Below are 17,890 nucleotides of genomic sequence, written 5' to 3' on the forward strand. Positions count from 1 at the left end.
TTACTTGGTCCCCTTCAGTTTGGTTGCTATTCTGAATCTCATTTTAAGTTACATTTCTTAACGCATATTCGTGGTGCCAAGAGATGATGAATTTTTTTTTCTGTCGATAGTATACCTACCTGTCTTGCTGTATAGTTTATTGCTGTCTCTTGGCCTTTATATAAAACAATCATTTTGCTGTCATATAAAGACATCTTTATTTCTTCCTTTTCAATTTTATTTATTTTGGTTATTTTTCTTATCTTATTGCAGGAGTTGGGACCTTTAATGCATTATTGAATAGAAATAAGGCCAGGAAGATGGCTCTTGCTCTGGTGTCAACAGCAATTCTTCTAAATGAAATGTGCCACTTGCAGTAGGATTTCAAGAGATATTCTTATTTTGGTTACAGCGTAACGTCCCCTTTCCTGGGATTATCGGATATGTATGCAGAGAGCTGGCATTCTTACCCAGGATCTAGGATTCCCAATCAGCGCTGTTTCCACACAGTGGGCATAAACAGAACCAGCGTCTTAAAATGACAAGGTAAATAGACAAATGTAATATATACAATTAAGTGAGTTCTAATTAAAAGTGTGAATGGAGAGAAACCCAGGGAAGAGAAAGATTTACATAACTGACATCTAATTTTGTCAATCACCACAAGGAAACACCAGATTGTAAAGGGTAATTAACACTAGGCAAATAGCAGAACCAATGAGAGGGGTTGGACTTGGCCCAGAGTCAGAAGTCCTTTGGATCTTTGTATGTTGTAAAAAGCCTATTTGACAAAATCAAAATGACTGAAGGAGTGCAGACTTTCTCTTGATTCTGAAAATTCAATTCTGATCCTACTCACTCCATGGCTTTTTTTTTTTCCCCTTTCTGATTATCTCGTTGATTCTGTATAACACCCCCTTCTCCCTCGGGGTCGTTTTTCTCCTTAGGGGTGATTCTCTTTAGTATGGGGGATGTTATTTTCCTAGAATAGTCTCTCAATAGTCTTTATTCCTATAGTAGCTGGTTCATCTACTCATGTGCTCAGCCACATTTACCGGGTGCCTACAGTGTTTGGGTGATACATAGGTCTTTAGAGCTGTGAACACTGCATAGCTGGCTTTGCTTTCTTTTGTGGTGCTGGACAGAACCCAGAGTCTTATGACTGCCTGCACTGGGCCACTGAGCTCTGTCCCCGGCTCGGTAGCTGCCCATGAGATCAAGAGGGTAAGATAGTGTTTACAGTACGAAATGGGGGGAAAAAAAACTAAGACTAATTAACAGTGACTGAGAATAAAGATCGGGCTTCCCCAGAGAGGCGATGATGAAGTTGTGTTTAGAAAGATCAGAAATGTGACATTTCCCTGCAGGAAGACAAGCAGTTCATGCAGAGCCATGGCCAGGGCAGAGCATGGCCCCAGAGGCTGCTCACCTGGATCTGAATGTCCTTGGAGTTGATCACTTCCACAATACCCACCACATGATCAAATACCAGGCCAAACTTCTTGCAGTTATCTAAAAAAGAAAAACAAAGCTCTAGTAAATGCATGTGGCATGTTTCTGCAACACAGCTCAGCGTAGCAATAACACAGTCCTAGTTTTGCCTACCAACAGTGATGGAGTTTACTTTTCCTTTTATCTGAAGAGTGGATTTGTCACATTTGAAAATGTAAGCCACTTGTTTCAGCTCAGTCTCTGAGATGACAAGGTCATTCCTGTCCTCTTGGTATTCCTAAAGGTAAAACAGACATGGACATTAAACATGAACAGAAGGATGGGCCAAACCCACTGACTGCTGACCTTGCTAGAGACTTCAACAGAATTTGCCTTTCAGCATGCTGTCTTCTGGAACATTCTCCTTATGGAGAAACCTCCAGGTCTTAGCTGTCAATTGTAATCATGGGAGTGAGTGAACCACTGCTTGGAAGTGGGCATCAGTTAGCGTGTCAGATGTTAACAGCCCTGCTAGAGGGCAGGGTTGGAGTAGGGATGTGGTTGCTATGCACACTTGGTTGCTATGTGGATGCTGGCAGTCCATTTGATGCTACATCAGAACCTGCTGTGGTCATGAGGAGATGGAGCTGCTGGGGTCTGAGCAATGGTTCAAGCTCCAGTGTCTTTCCAGGCCTTGCCAACCTTTCCAGGAACTTTGCTCCTTAGTCTTTAAGAGAGCTCTCTGATTGGGCAGGGGACTCCAGCTATCATCCATATTCAAAGCATTCCTGGCACACTTATATAATTAACCCAGAGAATAGTGGGTGGCAGCGGTGGCTTCAGGTTATGAACAGAGCTATCAGCCCATCGCCACATGGCGGAGTTCCAGTACTTGGTTGATGGCTTCTTCCCCACTTGTTTAAAAGTTTGAAAATCAGTAGTCAGTTCACAGAAAGGAAGCACACTGCAGTGGCTAGGGGCTGGAGGGCTAGAGGCAAAGGAGTCATTGTCTCACAGGTTGAGTGTGTAAGATAGAGTATCCTGCAGTGAATGCCAGGGATGGAAACCCGACAGTGTAAACACACCTAGCATCACAGGGATGTGCATTTAAAGATGCTCTGTTGAGATTTAGTCTTTTTCTTTGTATAGTAATGCTAAATACTGGCCCCCAAGGCCTGGTTGCCCCAGGGATGAGAAAATCCACTTATAGACCCAAGTGATGTTATGTAACCTTGTCCCAAGTTATCTCTCACTGGTGAATAAAATTGCCTACTGCCTATAGTTGGACAGGAGATAGGCAGGGTTTTTTGGTTCCAGGGCTTTCTGAGGCAGGAGATCACGTTGGAGAGAGAGAAGAAGGTGGATAGAGGAGTTGCCATGGGTAGGTGAGTTATGAAAACATGGATGTGAGGGCTGGCCAGCTGGGGTTGAGAGCAGCCCATGCGGAACAGAGCCAATTATAACTCTGGGTCTTCTGTAGGGAAGTAGACATGATAGCATAGAGGGTAGATATCTGCCCAGCTCCCATGCTGATTAAAGCTTATAAATATAAAGGCTGTATGTCTTTTATCTGGGAACTGAACGATTAAGGCAGGGTAGAAACCCCAATTTGAGATTAAATACCTACTGCAACAATGGTTACTGGTGAATGTTATGTGCATTTTTACCACAGTTAAAAAAAGCAGAGTCAGGCAGGTCTCTGAGTTCGAAGACAGCCTGATCTACAGAGAAAGTTCAAAGACATCCAGGGCTACACAGAGAAATGCTTTCTCAAAAAAACCCAACCCAACCCAACCCAAGAATAGTTCTAGAAAGTAGGAGACCAATCCATAGGAGCTACTAAAGAAAAGCGTACGTAAGTCTGCAGAAGCACCCAGTTTCTCATTATTTTTGCATCTTACGACTTCACTTGGAAACTCCCATGTCTTTCGGAAGTGGTTTGAGTGTTTAGAAGTTGGCTTTAGTCGAGAGAATCAGAGTAAATGTTACAGGACTTCACTCACCACTCTCCATTTCTTCCCTTCCAGCTCCAACACTGGAGCATGCTTCTGAGGAGAATTTGATTTTGGAGACGTGGGGCTTGGAGTGTGGGTTTTGGTTGGAGATCGAATTTGCCCTTGAGCCCTCAGGCTGGGATTCTTGTATGTCTTCTTGTCGTCCGTGACATGGCGGAGCCCTAGAAAGGCAGGACAGTTTTGTCAACTTATCCTAAGCTAGGATCACCTGGGAAGAGAATCTCAATAAGAAAGTGTCTCCGGTCAGGTTGGCCTGTAGCCATGTCTGTGGGGGATTGTCTTGATTGTCTTGATTGGTATGAGAACAGCTTGAAAATGGTCAGAGCATTCCCTGGTTGTGGACCTTGGACTGAGGAGTAGAGAAAGCTAGCTGAATACTAAGCATGCATGTGTTCACTTTCTTTCCGCTCTTGATGCTGATGTGACTGGTTGCTTCAAGTGCCTGCCTTGACTTCCCCACGATAGACTGTAATCTGGGATTGTACAGATTACAATCTTCTCCCTTGAAGTCACTGTTGTCACAGCAACAGAAAAGAAAGTAAAACAGAAGGTGGTGTCACAATGTAGGTGCATATCATCCCATCTTATGAGAAGGGAAATGCCCACAATGTAAAGTACATAAGAACTGTTGGTAAACTATGTAAGAACCATTGTTCAAGGTCCATATGCAGAGGCTGAATCCTGTGCAAGTTTAGATTGAAAGAAATGCCGTGTGTGTGTGTGTGTGTGTGTGTGTGTGTGTGTCTGTCTGTCTGTCTGTCTGTCTATGTGTCTCTCTGTGTGTGTTTGAAAAGCATTGTTTTTTGCATGTAAATGTCCCTCAAGGCCCATGGAAAACTTGGTCTCTAGGTCAAGACACTCCTCTGGAGGGGTTGTAGAGCCTTTAGATTTGATCAAAAGTTTGAGGTCAGTCCTTGCTGGAAGAAGTAGGTCACTGGTTGCAGGTCCTGAAATCTCACAGCCTGTCCAAACTTCCTGTCTGCTTCCTGTTTTACCAAGAAGTGAGGAGATGAATGGTCAACTCAGCTGGATTTGGAGTCACCTAGGAGATATAACTCTAGGTATGTCTGTGAGTGAATTTGTAGGGATGTGGCACTGGGTAGAGAAGGCTCGCCCCAAATAGGGATGATCCATGCAATGGGCTGGGGCCTCAGCCTGAATTAAAGAGAGTGGGTACCAGTATTCACGCCCTCTGCTTCTTGACCTACTATGACAGGAGCAAGCAGTCCTGTGCTGCTTTCCCTATCCATGAACTATGTCCTCTAAAACTGTGAGCCAAAGCAGATCCTTCCTTGAGTTGCTTTTGTGAGGAATTTTGTCAGAGAAAAATAACAAACACAACGAAGAACCTTGTTTTTGAAGAGATGACACCCCTACTGTGCAAAAAGCAAGCAAAAAGCCCGACAATTCCTTAAGCCATCTAACCCGCAAAATACTGTCTGGTTTACGTACAGCTAAATGGTTTAAAGTACTATGCTACCTGCTACCCCTAGAAAGTACTTTTCAGAATTTGAAATCAGCTTCAGAGTTAGAAATCTATTCCTTTACTCTGCAAGTGAGTTTCAGAGGGATAACAGTGCAGGTCTGAGCCAGGAATAAATGTGAAGGTTTGAGTTTTTAGCTTCCAGCCACATGTAGAGCAACCTCTACACCCTCAATCCTATTCAATGTGCAAAACAAAATACCGGCAATGTACCTTTTTGGCCACATGACTATATTATCTATCATGAGTGTACTTTTGATCCTGATAAATGTTAGACGTTTGCATTAAAATAATCAACCACTTGCCATATGAAGACAAAGGTAGTTCAATGATAGTCCTTCCAAGAGCCTTGATAGGGGTACAGCAAGGCTCCATTTTGCCATTTTTATTTCATTTGATCTTGATGACTTAGTTTTGGAGATTGGTGGGGAAGCCCTGGGGCTGAGGAGGCTCCACTCATTGGTCAACTGAGAACCCAGAGTCTTTGAGTTCTCACTGGTCTATATTGCAGCCCAATTGAGCCTTTGTTCCTGGAGCTGGAAAGCACCCATGCTCCCACCTTCCAGAGGCAGCTCCTTTTCCCTGTATACTAAGGATGGTGGTAGAATGATGTACATTTTCTTGAGGTATGGAGAATCCATATGCCTAGAGCCAAAGGAAAAAGGAGTTGGCTTCCAGGGTTTGCTTTCTTACCTTTTGTGATGGCTTCTCCCTGATTAAGCTGGGCAAATAAAGCTGAGCGAGAAGGGGAGGGCTCCTCCTTTTTACCCTCATTCTCAAAAGGTGGAGGTGGCCCAGGAGGAGGCGGTGGCGGAGGTGGTGGGGGGAGACCAGGCCCAGAGGAAAGGATAGAAAGTGCCGATGCTGTGGATGCTACAGGACCCTGTGGAGACAGATGGGAGCTTTGCTGAGACCAGAGCTCTGGCTGGGATTGTCAGGGGTTCAAGACTCTCCAATAGAGTCCCAGAGGCACGACTATGGGTCTTGAGTCTGTTTGAAGGCCCTGGATCAGGGAGTGATCTTCCTGGAAACACAGTCTGTTGGATGGGCCCTGCATGTTTAGACATCTCACTGCAAAGTCCAAGGCTCTGGATAAGAATGAAACTTGGTCTTGATTAATTAGAAACCATGAGAAAAAGTTGTTCAATGGAAAATTAACTTTTTTTGTGGACATGGCAAACCAAAACTGCTAAGGAGAGAGAGAGAGAGAGAGAGAGAGAGAGAGAGAGAGAGAGAGAGAGAGAGAGGAGAGAGAGATGTTTTTGAGCACTTCCGAGTAAGTAAAGAAATTCTCTGGAACTTGTTTTGTTGGTCCTAAAGATCCAAAATCAGGGGACACGCTCTCTCAGAGACACTCATGGATGGGATTTGCTGCAATAACATGAGGTTTATTGATGATAAGATGACAACCAGTGCACTGGGGTTCTCCTGCATGCAGACAAGAGGAACCCTGAACTAAAGTTAAGGGAAGCTTATATACCATTTTTACAGAGTTCACAAGGACAGTTAATTATTTTTTAGACAGTAACCATAAAGGATTTTAAACAGCCATCCCCAGGCCCAGTTTCTGTTCCCAGGCCCGGTTTCTAAGTAACTCAAATTTGTACCTTATCTTTTACAACAAAGAGGGTTAGTTTAAGTGGCTTCTGTTTACCCAGGTTTACTGTGTTAAGGGCCCATCTCTCTAAAAACTCCTATCTTGGGTCTTTCTTCCTAGAATGTTTGTTTGAGTCTTTGGAATGTGCTTTTCCTGGGATGTGCCTCGGGGGCAGATAATGTTTGAATGTAAACTTAAGGATCTTTTAATTTAATTCAGGTCAAGCTGAGACCTGAAATTACATCCTTACATTCAAATTACATCCTTACAGTTTCCCAAATTTGCTTGCCTCAAACTGCCCCCCCACCCCCCCAAAAAAAGCCATCTGGCCCGGCAGTGGTGGTGCATGCCTTCAATCCCAGCACTTGGGAGGCAGAGGCAGGTAGATTTCTGAGTTCAAGGCCAGCCTGGTCTACAGAGTGAGGACAGCCAGGGCTACACAGAGAAACCCTGTCTCACCCCCCCCCCAAAAAAAAAAGCCATCTGTGACCTGGGCACTGTCAGACCCAGAGGTAAGAGGGGACCTGGAACCCTGATTGTTCTGTGAATATCAAGGCTGATGGGCTGATAGAAATGAACCCCTCCACCCCCCAAGTCAAGGCTGGCGCACATTCTCACTGTCTGTGTCCAGAGGGGGCTTCCTGTCAATGAGGCTGCTCATCTTTATTGATGTAATGTAGAATCATGGTGGAAACGCACCTCTGACTATGTCCTCTGGGACACTTCCAGCAAGATTCCACTAAGGAACACCGACTCTTAGCATTGGCGGTACCATCCCGGGGGTGGGGACTGGGCTGAATAAAGAGGAGTTGAGCATCAGCGTTCATCTTTCCGCCTCTCGACACAATGTGGCCAGCTGCTGCACATGCCTGCTGCCAAGCCTCCTCCACGGTCATGGCCTGTGCCTTCAAGCTCTGAGCCGAAATAAACCCTTCCTCCCTTAAGTTGCGTCTTGTCACAACGATGAGAAATTAGTTAACATAGATCCCCATAGATGATATTCTCAGAGGGCTTAAAACTAATTGGACTTAAATACACAAGAAACTTAAGATGTGTATACTATTACACTTATTTTTAATGCCTTGGTTACCGTTTGATTGCTGCGAAGAGACACCATGACCAGGGCAACTTATAAATGAAAGCGTTTAATTGGGGGCTGGCTTACAGTTTCAGAGGGTTAGTCTATTTCCATGATGGCAGGGCATGGCATGGCAGTAGTCAGGCAGGCACAGCGCTGGAGCAGTAGCTGAGAACTTACATTCAGACATCCAGGGAGTGGACAGAGACAGAGGGTGAGACTGGACCTGCTGAGGGCTTTTGAATCCCCAAAGCTCACCCCTAGTGACACACCTCCTAAAAGGCCACACCTCCTCATCCTTCTTAACTTGTTTATCCAGTGGGAACCCCACACTTAGACATAAGAGCCTATGGGGGCCATTTTTATTCAAGCCCCCTCCCACCCCATTTAACATAGTTTTACCTTTTATTTTTATTTGTGTGAATGTATGGGTATTTGTTTGGCGTGTGCAAAAGTAGGTGTGTGGGTGTCTGCTAATGTAAGTTTCCTTGAATCTGGATTTGTAGTCAATTGTGAACTGCTTGCCATGGGTGACAGGAATCGAACTCAGGTCCTCTGGGAGAGCAGTGAGTGCTCTTAAGCACTGAGACCTCTCTTCTACATATTAATATTTGTAAACATGACATATAGCTATATACCTATGAAAAGGAATTAGAAGCCAATTAAATTTTAAAGAGGCAGAGGTAGGGGGAGTGGGGCACTCCAGGCATTTCACTACTGAGAGTCTGAGGCAGGGGAATGACTAGTTTCAGGCAACCCTGGACTTTTCATAGAGAGGTAAGTTTGGACCGCGTAGTGAGACCCTGTCTCAAAAATACGATGTAATAGGAAACTAAGAAACTGGAGGAGACGGAGTAGTTTGTGTGTTTTCAGTACCAAATACAAGAATTGAAACCTTATATAAGCGCCAAATGCTAATGAGCACAGCATAATCTTATTTTCATAAACAACTCGGTATTATGAGATGTCAAAGTCAGGAAGTTTTAATCTGCAGTTGTCTTTTAAAACAGCCATTTGCAAGCACTTACATAATCAATATTCAGCACAGAATCGCTGTGAATAGAAAAGACTCTTCTCTCATTCAGAATGTGTATCTCTGAGCCTCTGCGGGTGGGCAGAAGTCTCCTCTCCCGGTAAGCTACAGTTTACCACACTCTTACTGTTTTTGTTTTTCCTAAGGAGGAGCAGCCTGACTCCCTCAGGATTCTGGGGTCAAGCAGAAAATGGTTTCATAGTTCTTGAGAACAACCAATTTTTTTTTCTTCCCGGGATCCTAAATGATTTCTGTCATGTTACTGGGGTGACATTTGAGGGACCTGCTTAGACTCATAAAGGACACACAGTATAAGCTTTGCACATCAGGCCATATTCCAGGCCTCAGTGTGAGACACTGAGAGCCACGGAATACTAAGCTTTCTCATAACCCTGCCATTATCCATGCAGCCAGCGGAGGGGCAGTCCCCTCCCCCAACACCTGAGACACTTCAGCTTTGCAGGCATCCTGTTTTGTGAGAAAGGGAGCTGACCCTGGCTTCCACATTTTAAGAATGAAGGTCCCTTCGTTCTCAGAATCTAAGCGCTGGGAGATGATGCAGCAATGGAGAAACCATATCCCATCTTCTGGGGACTTTGACATATTCAGTTGGTGACAACAGACAGAGAAGGTTTGCAGAGATAAATGTGGAAAATAAAATCTCCCCAATCAAGGGCGCCTGGAGCCTGTGAAATGCTGTCCTGGACGTGCCCTTCTGAGGTCCAGCCACATTTGCACAACATTCGCTGGGTACCAGGCTCTGGTTTCCAAGGTTACTTTGCAATTAGCATTCAGAGGCTTTGCTGAACAGCAGACTTGAAACCAAACTGATTAGGCCTTCCCTGAACTGAATCTCTTTGGAAAGCAGGGAGTGGGGGAACTAATCTTTCCTGTCTTCTTTTTTCTGTACCTGTTACAGACCTCCTGTGACATGGCACCTAGAGGGCAGCAGCCAGCAAGACTGATCCCACCCGAAACCCAGTGAAGGAGAGAGGAAAGCAGGCCCTGGGGTGGGGGGTGGGAGTGGGGTTGGGTTGAGAAAGGACTTTCAGGTGGCAAATGTTTTGTTGATTACTTACTGACTGCTCAGTCAGGATTCAGATCTAGATTTATTGAAACACTTGAAATACCTACGGATCTGTTAAAATTTCCCAAGCCCAGGCTGTGTGGCAGAAATACTAACTGGAGAATGCAAGCAAGGTGGGCTGCATACTTGTGTGTGTGTGTGTGTATTTGCCTCCCTACTTATCTCAGGGCTTATAGTGTACGGATAACCGTGGGAAAAATCATCCCGTTCTGTGGGCTGTGGTGAATCTTAAATAGGACAATGTCACTTGGGCTGTACAGAAATCCCTCTGAGAGAAACGAGAGAGAAACGAAAGCGGAGAACCCAGAAAGGCGGTTTGCATTGAGCAATAAACCCGCAACTAATGCTAGGGGCACAGTTCTAGTGCATATATGTTGAGTTTAAAGCCTTCTTTACAGGTATCCTTTATCTATATTCAGATTTTAATTTTTTTCAGAGACAGCATCTCATGTAGCCCATGTCGGCCTGGAACTCACAATCTAGCCAAGGGTGACCTTGAACTCTTGACCTATCTGCCTCTACCTCCCAGGATCTAGGATTGCGGGTGTTTACTACAACAACAAATTACGATGATTTATTTACGCACGTGCTCACGCCTGCCATAATGAATGTGCAGAGGTCAGAGGACAACTAAAGGTGTAATCTCTTTCCTTCTCTCCTGGGAGTGAAGCCCAGGTAATCAGGCTAGGCATTGATCTGAGCCATCTTATCTGATCTAGGTTTTGTTTGTTTAAAGTCACTGGTGCACAGGAAGTTGGGGGGTGGGGAGGAAAAGGGTGAATCTGGAAGGGGGTTAGGAAGAGGACTTGGGGATGGGGAGGTAATTATGATCAAAACGCTTTGTAAGCATTTGTATGAAATTCTCAGAATTAACGCAAATATGATATTAAGTAAGATCACGGGTCAAATGAAAGACTAGATGAATCCATCTAGTTAAATATCCTGTTAAATAGCAGTTTCCCTGGATCTCCACTTAGAGTACATGTGATCGAAGCACTGGGAGAAACATAACGTCCTTGACTTTTTTTTTTTCCTTTTTGAGACATGGTCTTGCTAATGTAGCCCAGGCTGGCCCCATGTGCCTACTCCTATCTCAGTCCTCCCTGTACAAGGATCATTAGTGTGTATCGTTACGCCTGGCTTGGTTTAGTTTTAATCTCCGCCGCTCCTCACTGACATCTCACACATGCATCTGATTGTCTTTGTATGAATGTCTGGAATAGTCTTCTCGTGGTGGGGGCATTAGGCCTCTTGACTTTGGTACTGGTGCCCTTGGCATCAACTCAGCCTTCACATTGACTTTGCCATGCTTCGGTACTCGGTTGTAGAATCTGGCCTCTTGCTCAGTTAGTTATTTCTGTACTCACCGACTATAGGAACGACTCACTTGTACCCAGACCCTGGTTCCTGACAGAGTGCTCAAGTTGTTCTGGGAGGGGGGTCTTGGTGTCCTAGGGACTAGAGACTGGAAGTCAGTGATCCTTAGCAAGCTACCTTTGAAAGGTAGACATATCAGGAGAGGTAGCTGATAGGCTGGGGTATCCAAACTGAATGGGAACTATCACCAGGGCCTGGTGCCTTGGGTGCCCATTGACAACAGTAGGAACTGAGGCTATAGTCATTTTGGGGGAGAAGAGTTTAGAGGACAGGGCACTGGAGCAGGGGGGCGGATTTTGCTTTCGTCAGAATCTGAGTTGGGTTTGTGCAGAGACCCTAAAGAGGTAAGTCCCACCTGGGACCTGGGGGGTTGGTACCGAAGAGGGATCCTTCCCCGATGGGTGTTACTGAGGTCTTGGGAAAAATGCCAGATTGGCCTGAGGACTTTCCTCATTCCTTGAGTGGAAGTTTTGGGATTAGATCTGTGTGAAGCAGGATGTTTAGAGGTAAGGTCTACTTGCAAGTTTTGGGTCTTTTTAAAATATTATTCTTCCTCCGTCGTTTCCTCTACAGTCTCTCTTCCCTGTGCCTGTGAATGCACAGATGTAGGCTTTGTTCTTCAGGAGCCTTGTTTAAGCCAAAGAACAACTTTCAGGAGTCAGTTCTTTTCTTCCACGGAGTGGGTCACCGAAGTCAAACTCAGGTCATCTGGGTGGGTGGCGGGTGGTGGGTGGGTGCCAGGTGCCTTTACTCACTGAGCTGGACTGCCAATCCTACGGTCTTATGGCTTTTAAAAAACAAAACAAAACACAAAACAAAACCATAGGCCCTGGGGACTGAAGCTCGGATTTACCAGCCAAATTACTGCCCCAGCGCAAAGCTTTTCTTAATAAATTCTTTTATAATACGTGTGACTTGAACAATTATGTTCAATTTTATAGCCACAGGGGAGAATCAGACATCTTAACATTCAGAACCCAGAGAGGCAGGGTCATGTGACTGGGATGAAGTCACCTAGCCAGGAGAGCTGAGAGCTGAAGGCTGCAATCTCAATGCAGGAACTCTGAGGGAGGCAGACTTAACCTTACCAACAGCAGTGACCCATCCAGCCAGACAAACACTTAGACCTTTCCGAGGCTGGGGAGATGAGTCTCTGAAGTGTCTTAGAGTCTTCAGGCTGGGCACAAGTAAAGAAGAATGACTATAAAAGTCATGTAACAATGGCTCGCCACTTAAAAAATTAAAAAGAGAAACAGAACATTTATGATTTCCAATGGCTGAATTCCCGGTGCAAAAGTTCACTTATGTTGCAAGAACATGGCACAAAAATCCCAAATGAGGCTTTTAAGGCCCTATTAAGATTAATTCTGAGAGCAGATGTTTGATTATGGACTTTTTTTTCTTTTTTCTTTTTCTGGCACAAAGACTTTTAAAAGAAAGTTAATGTTCTACAAATCTCTCTAAATTAATGTCACTGTCCTGGAAACAGCTGTCTCTCCCATTTTTAAAGCCGTGAACTGTAGGCAGAAAGCCAAGAGACATTCTAAGCAGCACATGGGCATTTGCAAGTTTGGGGTAATCTACAGTTATGTGCACTCCGTTACACACGCCACGGCCTACATTACACACACTCAGGCTGTGCATCAGTGGTGTGCCCACTGGCTTGATTTCATTCATGGCTGCTTCCCAGTCATTTCTTCAGAAGTCAGATTATTTTTTGGTGTTTCTGAGACAGGGTCTTGAATTTACTATGTAGCCCAGGCTGGCCTCAATACTCCCAGTGATCCCCCTGCCTCAGCCTTCCGGGTGTTGTGATTACAGGTATGAGCCACCATGCCAGCCTCTTAAAATTTAGATTTTTATTAGAGAGGGAGGTTACAAGGATGTTAAGAACAGTCTTGCTATTGCTCGATTGTGGTTATTCTGTATAATTAATTGCATGTTTCTTCCTCCTAAGGCTACTTCTTAAATAACTAGTTCATTCAGATACAGTCTAAACTTACTTCTAAGTACACCACAAAAATGATTTCAGTTATCTAGATTTTTGAGTTTGTAGAAAGAAGGGCCAGTAGGACCAGTCTGTGCGGGGTCCATAGAACCAGACCTATGACTGCAGTGACTTAGAGCACACCATTGGGGGCTTTGCAAGTTCCCTAATCCTGAGAAGAGGAGATTGACGGGATTTAAGAAAAGAAGAAAGATAAACAGACAGCATTAACCTCCAGTTTGGAGAATAGGTCAGGCAACCAGTATCTTGGTTGATATTTTTACCATCATTTAAAAAGCAAGGACCAAGAACATAAAATTATCATGTGATCCTTCCTCGGAACAGGTGGATCATGTTGCTCACAACAGGGCCTTTGCTGAGACTTCTCTTCTATAAAACTAGCTTAGCGACAGTAATATTTTGAGCCACCTGTCCTTAAAGTATTTGTGGAGATGGTAGATAAGGCCACAGGAATGGAGCAGCTGACACTCGGCAGTATTTATGGGTCTTGTTTCTCCCCTCCCTCCTTCAGGGACACACACATTTGGTTCCTTTGTTTCTGGGCAGGATTTCTCTGGTTGTCCTTTGTTGAACCATTTTGGCTTGTTGATCACTAAGGAAGCCTGCCACTAACAATCTCCAGGTAGCAGTGCTTGCTCACGTGTGCCTGGTCATACCCTCAGATGACCCAAAGTTCCCGGGCCCTGTTACTCACAGTTTCGACACCACAGGAACTCATGTTTTACAGTTAACATGTTATATAAAACACTGTCGATTACCTTTTCTGAAGACAAAGAATCCCAAACAGCCTGGTATGATATAATACAGGAACTTAAGAGCCATAAACCTCATTTCCATAATAGGAGACAGTAGCTAAAGAGCAAAGTCTCTCCTCTCGCTTTCATTCTCTCTCTCCTGTCGTCTCTCTCTCTCTCTCTCCTCTCTCTCTTCTGTCTTCTCTTTCCCATAGGTCCATTTAGATCAGCTGGCCTCCAACTCATTATGCAGCCAAGGATGACTAGATTTCGATCCTCCTGCTCCTAGCTCCCAAGTGTTGGGATTACCACTGGGGATTGAGCACAGGCTTCAAGCATTCTGGGCAGGCACTCTACCACCCCAGCCTGTAAATAGTCTTTCAACCTCAAATGAATGATTTAGGGTTTTTTTTGTTTGTTTGAGACAGGGACTGATGTAGTCTAAGCTGGCCTGAAATTCACTGTACACCTTAAATGTCCAATCCCCCCTGCTTGTGGCTCTCTGGTGCTGGGTTCACAGATGTACCAGAACTTTACTCCTCCTGAGACGCACTCTTATTGTGTGGCTGGCCGGCCATGAAACTTGCTATGTGGAACTGGCTGTCAGTGACCCCTCTGCCTCTGTCTCTCAAGTGCTAGAATCACAGGTGTGTGCCACTGTGCTTGGAGATTATATATATATACCATACCACACCCCACCACATACCACACACACAGACAAGAAAATAACGAAATAAAATGGAAGCGTTTCTGCATAGCAACGGACGGATGCTCATCCTAGCGACACAAGTGAAAGCCAGTGTGGACTCATGACTCCAGGCTGAATTCTTTTTACCACTTATTCGGATTTTGAGACTTCTGCCAAAGAAAATAAAGCTCCTGGGAACCATTCCAAGAAAACAGAATTGTTAATAATACCATAGAGAAGTGCTACATAATAATTTAAGGAGGTGCTTATTAATAACATTTGGAAAACCAATTTAAAGGCTGTTTTCTATTTATTAATGAATATTGAACACTATGGAAATTTCTGATTTCCACAAAGTCCTATAATACTTATATGCAGTTGCTATAAAAAGATGGGTACACAACTATGACATAACATAGGGCACCATTTGGATTAGCTTTTTTTTCAGAGTCATGTTCTGAATGGCCTTAGCACAGGCTGAGGAAAGAAAGGTCATTAAGAACCCAAATCTTGGAGTGAGGGCGTGGCTCAATTTGAAGCATGCTTACTTAACAAAAAGAAGCCCTGGTTTGATTGCCAGCATTGTGTAAACTGGCATTCCCACATGCCAGTAATTCTGGCATTTGGGAGGCGGAGGCTGGAAGATCAGAAGTTCAAGGTCATCCTTGGCTACAAAGGGAGTTTGAATCCAGCCCAGGCTACATGAGACCATGCCTCAGAAACAAAACAGAACAATAAAGATGATCACAATCCTGAGCCCGGGTCTCATCGTTTCACCCCAGCCTCTGAGTTCGCTTCCCTATCTCAGGATGGTTATTCGCCAGTGGCTCTTGTATGTTGCTCCTTCTGTGACACGGGTAAATGGGGGTGGGGGGAGTTGCAATTGATGAAAAATACAACAGAATAAACAAAACCAAGTCACTTCAGAGGCAGAGTAAATGCCTCTGGAAACACCCCAAGAGAGACATACATGGTCAGTGTCGGTAAAATCAGATCTGTGCTTCACGTCTTAATTCCCATATGCAGATGAGTCCTTCCAAAAATGACTTCCGTTCGACCTACCCAAGGTAGGATTTTTTTGATAAAAGTGGACCAGGCCATCCCAGCAGAGACAATACGTGGGGCACGGTCTAATTCATTTGTGTGAGCTAGGCATTATAGAGAAATCATCTGGGTAAGAGCCTGTTGTTGAGTGTGACCTTGCTCTGCAACTGGTTCCTAGACCGAATCTGGACTCTCCAAGTTGTCTTTTCTTCTTGACTGCCAGCACCGGCAACACGAAAATACAATTTCTCATAAAAGTAGGAAAAAATAAAATTTCCATGGGAAAGCTTCCCAGAGTTAAAGATAGCCAAGTCTACCCATCAAAGAGAGCACACTGGAGAGCCAACGACTGTATAAATGCCAAGAGTGACCTGTGCTTTGACTCCACAGGACAGGGACTACATTGGGTCCCTTGAGCCTAACTCTGTCACAGAATTCAAGGTTTTTATTTTATTTTTTTAAATTTGTTTAATTTTAGGATTCTAAAGAGATGTCTGTGCTGCCTTGAAAGATCAGTACTTTGCAAACAGCAGACGTGAAGACAAAGGCAAGTAAGTTAAGGGAAGTTAGAGAGATCATTAATGTTATGTATTTTTTTTACCTGAAAAACATTTGAAATGAAAATACCCAGGAGTGTCATCTTTTGAGCTTAAGAGTTAAAGTGTTGTAATGCAGGGTAATGTGTGCTAATACAGGGTAACCTGGGTTAACACAGGGTAACCTGGGCTAACATAGGTTAACCTGGGCTAACACAGGGTAACATAAGCTAACACAAGGTAACATGGGCTTCAATTCCAACTCCAAATTTCATGGGAAAAGGTCAATTGATGCTTGGGTTTCCTTCTCTTCCCCTTCCTCTCCCTTCCCACCTATCTTTCTCCTTCCTTTCTTCCCTCCCTCCTTCTTTCCTTTCCCCCCTCCTTCCTTCTTTGTAGTGCTTAGGCTGGAACACAGGGTTTTATGAATGTCAGGTAAGTAGGTTCTCTACCACTGGAGCCGGTCCCCAGGGGTTGCAATGCGCTTAGTTTGAATGACAGGTATGATAGACAGGGGACAGGGATTAGCTCTGTGCATTATTTTATGAGGTGTTGTTTCATGTTTACGGGACAACCGTATTTTCCCTTTTTTCTTAAGAAAACCATTTTTTTCCCTTAATTTCTCAATTTCCTGAGTGCATGTCATCTGAAGATGAGAGGCAGCAGGTGGCCAGGGGCAGGACAGGGGACTTGTCACTGTGCAGTGTGAAAATGTGCTGTCCACCCTCATCACCGGATTAACATAGAGATAAGGACATACACTTACAGGGCCCATCAACACTGGAGACAACCTGTAGCTGAAGACTGCAGCTGGTCAGGTGAAAGTGGGCGGGGCATCATCTGTTTCTAAAGCTAGGGCAATCATTGGGAATCCTTGGGGGACCTCTTCTGAGCTTATAGCCTCAGGGCTGAGAAGACACTTCTGTGCTCCCAGACAGGTAGGTCTCACCTCTCCACCCTGCCTCTTCATGTCTTACTTTAGAAGGCTTCACTTCTATGAGCCGGAAGACCCTTCTCGAACCTTCAGGGTTCAACTCCAATATCTTTTTCTAGGATTTATGGAGTGAAGCATGTGCGTGTATGTTATGTCTTCATGTGGCATATGCATGGGTGTATGTGCTTGAGGAGACCAGAGGTCTGCTTCAGCTGCTATTCCTTAGGGGTCATCCACCTTAGTGTTTTGAGACAGGGTCTCTCACTGGGGCTTGGGGCTTCCAATTATGCTGGGCTGGCCATCGAGCCCCAGGGATCTGTTTGTTCCCCTCTCCCCAGAGCTGTCATTATAAGTGCAGGCTGCCACAGCTGGCTTTCCATGTGGGTGCAAGTCCTTATGCTTATAGAGCAAGCCTTTTGGTGACAACCATACTGCAGCCCTTTCTGGAGCTCTTCTGAGAGAACAATCCCTGTTCCTCTGTACAAAGACTCCCCAGAGCACTTGTATGATAATTTGCATCACGCCACAGACATTTGCTGGTGAATCTGGGTTTGGTTTGCTCAACTCCAGAACTCTGGAATTCTTTTCTTATTCATCTTACTGCTCCCTGCCAGTCATGGGACTCAGGACCTGGGATACGGGAGGCGTGTCATCAACTGATATCATTTACTGATATAAATAGATCACTTATAAATATAAGCATCACGGAGGAGATGCAGATCTTCAGAGGCTTCTGCAGGGAGATGGGGCACTTTAAGTTGGGGGCAGGGCATGATGATACATGGAGAGGCCTTTTACTAGTGTCCAAGTAGTTAGGGCTTTCCAATCTTGGACTTCTGGTCTCCAAAACTCTGAGCTAAAGAACA

General features: G+C 44.7%; 1 protein-coding gene across 3 annotated transcripts in view; it reads right to left on the bottom strand.

The window, feature by feature from the left end:
* Cap2 (cyclase associated actin cytoskeleton regulatory protein 2) overlaps positions 1 to 17,890 on the bottom strand; it is a 142,150-nt gene that overhangs the window by 9,482 nt on the left and 114,778 nt on the right. For all 3 annotated transcript variants that reach the window (XM_034510850.2, XM_034510851.2, XM_076939092.1), the window contains 4 exons: positions 5,602 to 5,791; positions 3,414 to 3,586; positions 1,585 to 1,708; positions 1,409 to 1,491 (listed from right to left, as the gene is read on the bottom strand). In XM_034510850.2, the coding sequence (XP_034366741.1) occupies positions 1,409 to 1,491; positions 1,585 to 1,708; positions 3,414 to 3,586; positions 5,602 to 5,791 (570 nt within the window). The remainder of the gene's footprint in view (positions 1 to 1,408; positions 1,492 to 1,584; positions 1,709 to 3,413; positions 3,587 to 5,601; positions 5,792 to 17,890) is intronic.

Source organism: Arvicanthis niloticus, chromosome 8 (assembly GCF_011762505.2).
Source record: "Arvicanthis niloticus isolate mArvNil1 chromosome 8, mArvNil1.pat.X, whole genome shotgun sequence".
NCBI lineage: Eukaryota > Metazoa > Chordata > Mammalia > Rodentia > Muridae > Arvicanthis > Arvicanthis niloticus.